Source organism: Ostrea edulis, chromosome 1, assembly GCF_947568905.1.
Source record: "Ostrea edulis chromosome 1, xbOstEdul1.1, whole genome shotgun sequence".
Lineage (NCBI taxonomy): Eukaryota > Metazoa > Mollusca > Bivalvia > Ostreida > Ostreidae > Ostrea > Ostrea edulis.
Genome location: NC_079164.1, coordinates 81,838,438 through 81,848,321, shown reverse-complemented (window position 1 = coordinate 81,848,321; position 9,884 = coordinate 81,838,438). Strand labels below are relative to the sequence as shown.

The 9,884-nt window shown below is 38.2% G+C and overlaps 1 protein-coding gene across 1 annotated transcript; it reads left to right on the top strand.

The window, feature by feature from the left end:
- The first annotated feature begins 5,332 nt into the window (after nt 1-5,332).
- LOC125678846 (uncharacterized) lies at nt 5,333-9,881 on the top strand. Its single transcript, XM_048917573.2, has 2 exons — nt 5,333-5,585; nt 8,340-9,881. Exons 1-2 carry the CDS (start codon nt 5,544-5,546, stop codon nt 9,753-9,755), a joined length of 1,458 nt encoding a protein of 485 aa, XP_048773530.2. The 5' UTR covers nt 5,333-5,543; the 3' UTR covers nt 9,756-9,881.
- The last annotated feature ends 3 nt before the right edge of the window (nt 9,882-9,884 follow it).

Below are 9,884 nucleotides of genomic sequence, written 5' to 3'. Positions count from 1 at the left end.
GTTGTCAAGTTGAGGTTGTGCATTAGGGTGAAGTTAAGACAGATCACCCTGGAGGAAATGCGGGTTGACTCAAGATATCCCAATCATCATCCTCTGGATCAGAATAGTTATCTATTGCTATTTGACGGGATTCTGAGACTTGTTTTATCAGAAGCTTGGCCATAACAAACTGAATTTTGATCCCAGGTGATGGATGGTGTGTGTATGTCCCAGGGAAGCTTTCTTTTGGGATGGCAGTGTGTATCTCCCCATGCATGGGAGCATAATGGGGGGGGGGGGGGGTGCAATACCAAAATATTGGAGAGTTTTGTAACTGGGAGAAACCTTGGTTCCATAAAATCAGACAGGAAAGAATCTCAGTTTCCACTTTCTGATCCCTATCGCTGGAGTGTACTCTGGTGTCCCAGTTTCTGATCCCTATTGCTGGAGTGTACTCTGGTGTCCCACTTTCTGATCCCTATTGCTGGAGTGTACTCTGGTGTCCCAGTTTCTGATTCCTATTGCTGGAGTGTACTCTGGTGTCCCACTTTCTGATCCCTATTGCTGGAGTGTACTCTGGTGTCGCAGTTTCTGATCCCTATTGCTGGAGTGTACTCTGGTGTCCCAGTTTCTGATCCCTATTGCTGGAGTGTACTCTGGTGTCCCACTTTCTGATCCCTATTGCTGGAGTGTACTCTGGTGTCCCAGTTTCTGATCCCTATTGCTGAAGTGTACTCTGGTGTCCCAGTTTCCGATCCCTATTGCTGGAGTGTACTCTAGTGTCACAGATTTATGTTAGTGGGCGTGTTGTATCTACTTTGGTTACTAATTAACCCCATGCTTTTTGAAAGAAAATAGGGGGACTGTAGTAGTAATGGTCAATCTTCCCAGGTACGACTTGTCCAATACTTCTTCATGGGATAGTTTCCCATGCTAATAATCAGTTCAAGAGATGTTTTCGGCGAGTTGGAGACCGGAGGGAATCTGAGCTGGTAGCAGACCATACAAGATGAGGAGACTCTGAGCTGGTAGCAGATGATACAAGATGAGGAGACCGAAGGGAATCTGAGCTGGTAGCAGACGATACAATATGAGGAGACTGGAGGGAATCTGAGCTGGTAGCAGACGATACAAAATGAGGAGGCCGGAGGGAATCTGAGCTGGTAACAGACGACACAAGAGCAGACGATACAAGATGAGGAGACTGGAGGGAATCTGAGCTGGTAGCAGACGATACAAGATGAGGAGGCCGGAGGGAACCTGAGCTGGTAGCATATGAAACCTGAGCTGGTAGCAGATGATACAAGATGAGGAGACTGGAGGGAATCTGAGCTGGTAGCAGATGATACAAGATGAGGAGACTGGAGGGAACCTGAGCTGGTAGCAGATGATACAACAGCAGACGATACAAGATGAGGAGGCTGGGGGGAACCTGAGCTGGTAGCAGATGATATAAGATGAGGAGGCTGGAGGGAACCTGAGCTGGTAGCAGATGATACAAGAGCAGACGATACAAGATGAGGAGACTGGAGGGAATCTGAGCTGGTAGCAGACGATATAAGATGAGGAGACCGGAGGGAACCTGAGCTGGTAGCAGACGATACAAGATGAAAAGGGAATCTGAGCTGGTAGCAAACCATACAAGATGAGGAGGCCAGGCAGTAGTGATGAATGGATAGATCCATGGGACCTATATACCTTATAAGTAGAATTTTGGCGAGGCTCTAATTTTGGCATTATTAGCGACAGCGTTGAGGTCGCTAAAATTGAATATCGCTAATATTTATTACATATCGGAGGTAATAGCTATCTTTCTTGGAAATATAAAGTCGCTAAAGTTACCTCTCGCTAAATATATGTCCATAATTTGTGGACAGATCGCTAAATGTTTGTCTCGCTAAAATTCCATTTAAATACAGTATTTGTAATCTAGTAATAAATCCATTATTATTGTTGTAACATTGCGGTCAGGACGGGTGTTTTTATCCCTATAACATGTACTGCATAAAACTTAAATTAAGGCCCAAAAAGGCCCTTCCCCAAATTTTTGTTTGATGAAACAATGTGGTGAACTTTACTCATTCACTATCAAGGCGAATTTTATCCGACAGCTCCGCAAATTGTTCATTCGAAAATGTCAAACTGTTTTGAAAACATACTGATATAATGCACCGTGAATTTATTATTTCAAACTATGAATTATGCATGGCAGTCCCCAAAGAATAATCTGCGCTGCTGGTCACAAGACTGATTCTCTACAAAGAATGACATCGCTAATTTATCTACAAAACGTGATCGAATTCCAATACAAATTAGAAAGAAAACATCACTGGCTTACATACTGATAGGACTCCCAGCATTTAATTTAATTTTTTTTTTTTATTTTCAACACTGGTAAGACAGCAATATTTATTCTATTGCAAATGTGTCCATGGGAAAAAAAATATTTATAAGTATTTCAAACTTTTAATTCAAATCATAGAACTGATCTATCTTACAAATAATAATATTCGATTGTATGCATGCTTTATTTCATGTGATTGTCCAAGTTGAAAAAAATAATAGAGACGATTTGCAATTCAATACTGGATCTTTGAAAAGTTTAAATATTAAAACATGTAATTAAAAATCATAAAATAAGTATTCAGTTGTGAATAAAATTGCAAAAATTACATGTATGTTTTGTATGGAGTATGGATTTCATTCACAGAAAATAAAAATGGTTTATCATGTTTTTCATAACTTGAAGGATACAGACCAGAATCTAACTAAAGTCTAAACACATCTTTGATAATCTGATAGAGAATAATGGGATGCTAAAAATACTTGTATGTACATAAAACAACAATTCAGTAAAACAGTAGTTAAAAAATATGCAAAATGTAGCACTTAACAACAATTTAACAAGAACAACAAAATTAGTTGAAAATAATGAGATTTGTAACTTCACCAGACAAATTACCGAACAAATATGGCGAAGTAAACAAAAGTTTCTCAGGAACTTGATTCCCTCAGCTGATATAACAATGGAGAGACAATTTTTTAAAGTGATAATTATGAAGAACTCCAGAGTTTTTTTTAGAAATGAAGTAAAATTGTTGTTTAATTATATATATATACTTGTATATTAGATAGGACACATACTTTTTTTTATTACACAACTGTCAGATATAGAACAGCAACTTTTTTGTATTCTAAGAAGATCGATAGGACATAGGTTTTTTTTTAAAAAAAAAATGGTAATATGGAATACACCCCACCCACCCACCAATAAATATTGACCGCCCCTCCCCAATAAATATTGACCACCTCCTTATAGATCTGTAGAGAAAATATACAATATCAGATCTATTCATTTCACGAAATTATAAACAGGCAAATAAACTTGCAGACTTTATTTACGGAAACCTCGTGTTAATAAAATGAAACGTTCAAGTTAACAGGAATGAAGCAGCGTGCATCGCATTTTTTCGGATCCGCAGCAGCATCGGATTTTATGGCGCACACAGATGCACTCGTTTTCGTACCATAATCGGCCATCTTTATCTTCACAGACGGCAGACCTCTTGGAGATGGAGTGGGTCAGCTTTGAGTAGTAGGCTTGTCCCATGACCGCCAACACGAGGAGCAGTAATACGATTCGAACACACATAAAATGTTGCATGTTGAAAGCTAGTCTGAGAAGAAAATTACAAATCAAAGTTGTAAATACGTATAAGTATGGTACAGTCTATTACAGAGATCAAACAATTTCTCATCTGAAGCCATCTCGGTATTGTATTGGAGTATATTGTCGAGGAGCGGAACTACACTGAAAACTGCCTAACCCGACACCTGTGCAATCCGTTTCACTACGCATCCCAACCCTTATTTTCATTCTCAATTTCATATTTTCATATCTTTTACATTGTTCATTCCGCTTCGCAGTCTATAACGCGTAAGCTGCCTCATCTTACTTTATATCGTATAAAATGAGGAAAATTACTATCATTCCTTATATATAAAGATGGGTAGATTTTATGTGCATGTACATGTATGTTCACATATGATAAAATTTGTACAAAAATATGTACTAATGGTCGATGATGTAATGATAAGAATTTATAATTAATTACAGGTCATAAAAAATAAGACATAATGCTTACCGAAATACTTACAAGTTCTTTCTTTCCCGTCGTAGTATGTAATCTGCCCACTGGTCAGATAGGCGGATGCGAGTGCGGGATTGCCCACCTGCCTCTCTTTAACCATAGACTTGACGCAGCCCGAGGTCGAGGCGGACTGGGACATCTGGCTTAGTGCCGTAGGCTTGAAATGAAATTAATATAGATAATTACAATAATCATTCTAATCATCCACTGAAGACTGATTAGACTGGTGTATACAAATTACACTACATGGGTACCTAAACACATAATGTATCTAAACGCCCCCAGTAAAAATATCCCGCCATTCAAAACGAAGAAGTGAAGATTTGGTTCAGATAATTAACAGAATTGTTTTATTGTTTACTATCAAAATAAGAATATTTCCCGGGGGAGGGGTGGATCCACCATAGCCATTATCCCAAGGTTTGACAAATTCTGGTCGCCCCTTTGGATCCGCGATGGTGCTCTGGGAGAATAATGCACTACACAAAGAAGAGTTGTACAAATGTTCTACTTTTTGCAAATAGCAATGATCAGTCATAGAAAAACAATATATGAATATAAACATCCTTTTAAAAAATAGTACCACATATATATAGTAAATTGAATATCGTGTATTTTCTGGTATTAGTTGTAGTTCTTCATTCTATAATCAAGGGCCCATTGAGGGGATAAATTACAATTAAATATGTATGATTATTAAGAAATGCAACTGGAGTCATGTTGCATATTAAAAATATTAGCAATTACGTGTTCTTCGTGTTTAAAATATGCACCAATTAAGCTTAGCATTAATTAAGTACCCAAAGTACAACATGCATCGAGGAACAGTGGCAAATAAAGTCGTTATGCATGTACTACACTTTCTCTCTGTTCTTCATTCGTCTATTTTTCTTTTCTTAAAATTTGTGTATTTCAGCAGCACCATGTTTACATTTTTGGAATTTTCTCGACAAAAATAGGCAGATATTAGGCCTACATGTATTTAAGATGCCATGAGCTAGTTCTTTTCTGGATGCTGAGGACGTGTATTTTTCGTAAGTATCCATAAAGAATCTTTAAACGTTTAATGTTTAAAAAACAATTTCGTCCTAGAAATGTATGTAATATTTTACTATCTCCCGATAAGAGTAGTGTTTTCAATAAAAAAAAAAAATCAATTTCGATCGATGTATTTTAAAGTTCCTCGACGTGCCGCCGACTACCTGTACGGAGATCAGATAAAGCAATCAATCGCAGTTGACGTATGCATTAAACACCTGAGATTCCTTAATTGTCTCAATACTGTCTGCATGGAAACACTGCCATTGCTTTTGTTAGTAGTGGCCAGCAATGATCATCTCGAATCTACCTGCATTTACCTTCGAACTTGTTAGCACCATGACATAGTTTCTGCCTTAAAACACTACGGAGAAAATGGACAGTGTGAATAACAATATACCAAGCGTTAACCGCAAGGTAAGCATGCTCTAATATGGGAGTAACTATTCTTGAAATCAGTTGAAAAAAATAAGTTAAAGTATTTTGTATTTAGCATGTTATTTGATCATATTTTAGGTATAAGGAAAGTAATAACCAATAATCTTAGCAAATGCACTTTTCGATCGATCGATGAGTGAGAGACTAAATGAAATTTTCTTACGAAGAATTTTTCCTTCTTTATTACGAAGATTTTCCCCCTTCCTCTAAGAATATGTTTATGCGACTCAACATTTAAGCCTTAATTTTTTTCCCTTCAAAAAGCATGCATACAAATATCTTCGGCGGAGAATAGTTCCAAATCAAACTCTTTACGAATTATTGAAACCTTGAATGTCACGAATTTAAAGAACCGTTCGTAATATGATATAGTATATCATTATAGCTGTGAATTTATTCAGACTATAAAGTAAACAATTTTCATCATTAAAACTACTGCGAACGTTCAGTGTTGTTTTTTCAAAGAATGCATGTTTAAGCTTATTTGTAAAATATATTCACAAAATATGCACAGGACCAAGTTTAAACATATCTTTTAACAATAACAAGGGGGGGGGGGGGGGGGGGGGGGGGGGGGGGGAAACGTCGTCAAGAAATTTAGGATCATTCGAGCAAATTGTTGAGATGATTTATGTCTTTGGATGTAATGTATTAGAGGAGATTAAACGTCCTGTAAAAACATGAAAACAATTTAAAGCCCTAGACAGTTTCAAGTTATTTAAGATTTCTTTACTAAAATACGAATTATAGAGCAATTCTAATGTCACTTATTCACTTTGAAACTGAACTTAAGAGTTTAAAATGTGATCCCATAAAATAGTGCCGTCATTAGATAGTTTGGAAAAAATCCAATTTTTCCTACAGTCTAGATTTCCTGGTATAAAATAATGAGAGTTGAAGAACCTAGTGGTCTTCCCGTATCATTTGAGCAGAGCCCACTTGCACCACAAGACCAAAGCACTTTGTGACTTTATACTGGGCACTTATGGAAGGACTACAGGTTTATCTATCAATAAAAGCACATCACACTCTCTAACACACGCGATGTATTATTACGTACAGTCTAAACTTTCCAAACAAATACACCCTGCCTCTATTTTAAAGATCACGCTCTTAGCGAAATTGCCACACCATGATCAACTTGTTGACGTAAAGATTTTCGTGTACGTTAACCTGTTGCTCTAAGACGTTGTCTAAATAAGAAAAGAACTGTGCCGAGTTTGCTTTGGGATTTAGTATACAGAAAATGAGACAAACTCGTCTATGCTGTCAGTGGGAGTTTGTTGTTCATCAGTTGTACAACCTCTTCCAATTGTTTCATGCCACACGTTACTATTAATAAATTTAGACACAAAGGCATCTCACAGCGATTTTAAAGTAGATCTTTATGTCACCCAAATACCTAAATGCGTAACCCCCCCCACCCCCGCCAACGTATCGTTTTGTCTAAGAGGCCCCCATAAATTATCTCCTTTTTCATTATCTCTTTATCGATTTACAAAACAAGACAAGCAACAACGAATATCAAGTACATGTATATCTAAATTGAAAAAGAAATATTGCAGAAATATAGAATATTCCTTGGGCCCATTGTACAAACGTCTTACCAGCTTTCTGCAATATCTATTTCACTTATCCCGTGGGGATCCGGGTTAGAATAGGTCCTCAGTGCCCCTTGCTTGTCGTAAGAGGCGACTAAATGGGGCGGTCCTTCGGATGAGACCACAAAAACCGAGGTCTCGTGTCACAGCAGGTGTGGCACGATAAAGATCCCTCCTTGCTCAATGGCCATAGGCCTAAATTTTGCAGCTCTTCACCGGCAGTGGTGACGTCTCCATATGAGTGAAATAATCTCGAGAGGGACGTTAAACAATATTTAATCAATCAATCTATTTCACTTATTGCAAGTGTAAATTTACGACAAATTTAAGAAATGAAGAAAATAAGTTTACAGACTTTTACAAATTTTACACACTTAAAAAGAAACATTTCTGAACATTCGATTGGTCTTAGTTGTAAGACTTCGTAAAACGGGTCCCTGATCAGATGCCATGTAAATGTGAAGTGTTGTCATGATAGATAGGTTATTTACTGAATTATGTAAGATAAGATCCGACCGTTCAACAAGTATTGTTTCCAGACTTAACTGATTCAACCAACCTTTGATCAAAGGGCGATGTTCAATAAAGTGTAGGATTTAGTTAAAGATTTGAATCTGGACCAATGTCAAATATATTTAGCCTACATCAGATTAGTCGATTACACCCAGTACTATCAAAAGTCTGACTGACAGTCTATCGATATCCATATACATGTACTTCAATACACATTATAGTCGGTTGGCATACTATCAACATGCTTTAAATTCGTCTGCCTTGATTCATTTAATACTTGGGACCCCCCCCCCCCCAATATTACTGACATAACATACATGTAGTTTCATTAATATAAAGACTAAATCCAAACCTTTTCCCACCATCATTTGGAAAAATAATCCATTTGTTCCCCTTCATGATCGGAAATGGTAAGTATCGATTCAATTGTAGACCCGCGAATCACGAAGTGACAAATAATGACAGTATTTAAAAAATAAGGTAGAATTTATTTTTGTTCTTTGATCATTTATATCTTTTTAAACATGGGGGTCATGATTGATCAATTTCGGGGTGGGGGTAGTCCCCCTGAAATCCACCATTTGCTGACCACTTATGTGTATAAACTCGTTCTTTCCAGAAACCCAACACCCACACAAAGATAACAGACGTTTACCTAGATGACGAAACGTTGACACTATGGCGTCCGGCAACAAACTGCAAACAGTACCATCTCATTCCCGAAACAATCAAAGGAGACGAGTGGCCTATGCTTCTTCAACTGTACTATACAAAATTCGACTGCGTCAGTTGTGTCCTGCCTTTTGATGAAGCAATTCCGGTTATCACCCACCAAGCGACAACCTTGCTGCCGACCCAGGACTACTCCATTCTCAGAAATTATCCTAGGATAAAGGGACTGTGGTTTCGTCCCGACCGCACCGATTCTGTGGGACTCGACGATGAATCTGCTGTGGGAAATATTAAATTCTCATTCACTTTTCCAGAAGAGGAAAGAGAAAACCTCTTAAGCAATATGAACATTTATTTTTTGGAAGTCTTGGATTATGAGTCTGATGATAAGTCGGTCTCAAGGTTTCTCATCACCAAGGAAACATACAGCGAACTTCCGAAATACAATATTTATAAACCAGGCGGACCAATTTTTATTCAGAAGGAAAAGAACGATGCAAACGTCGAATCTGAAACGTATTATTTTCTAAAGATTTGCCAGAGTTACACAGGCAAAGCAATGGAACATGTAGTGGAACTTATCCTTGAAGAAGACCCTTGGCCGATGTGTAAAATATCGGCCGTGACACACAAGCCTCTCTGCAGTCGATCATCGATTCACGACCACACAGAAGACTTAACCAGGGAACACCACTTTAACATGCGATATTTCGGGGCACCTTGGGAACAAGCCCTGGCCGGACTTTTTGCGTGGTCCCTCCGGACAAATATTCCTTGGTTAGTTTATGAGAGACTTCACGACAACATTAAGGGATCCGTCAATCTTGCAGCATTAACAACACCCTTTCAGCAAGTTTTCACCGCCAAAGTCCCCTCGATCTGCAGCAAAAAAATCAATCTGCTCTTTCAGCTTGCACCATTTGTTGACAAATGCGAAAATCAGCAAGATTTGATTCAACTTCAAGAGCTCCACAGTTCCTTGCATAGTTGTGATGCTTTATGTACGTTTAAAAGTTTGAAAAATATTGAAATGAACAAAATCCTATCGCCATATTTGTCTTTGCTAGAGAGAATTATTGCATGTGTCTCCAGTACTGTCCGGAGAGAGTTAATGGAATCACTTTTACCGTGGTCAGTGGTGGCCTATCACTTCCACAATCATCAAATTGAAAGCTGTATGAAAATGGTGGGGTTCATTTACCAGCTTGAAGGGATTCGATGCACACCCAAACCACCAGAATCGTCGTTGAATAGCTCTTTCTTCTTTCCCTCCACGTCTGGTGGTTACAATACTGACGTCACGTCAGGTATACACTCGTTAAGCACGTCACCAGTCACGTGGGAGGAGGACATGAGTCCCTAAGCAACATGCATTTTCAGTTATAAATCAAGAGACTTTTTGATGTTTTATTTGTAATGTCCAACATTTACGGGTAGAGTGCTCGGCCCTCCTAGCAGAATACTGCATAAATAAAAACTTCAAAGAAAATGT

Bases quoted from the DNA above. Each gene is read 5' to 3' on its own strand.
- LOC125678846 (XM_048917573.2), top strand. From the start codon at position 5,544: ATGGACAGTGTGAATAACAATATACCAAGCGTTAACCGCAAG. The intron at 5,586-8,339 runs GTAAGCATGCTC...CGTTCTTTCCAG, and splicing joins TACCAAGCGTTAACCGCAAG to AAACCCAACACCCACACAAA.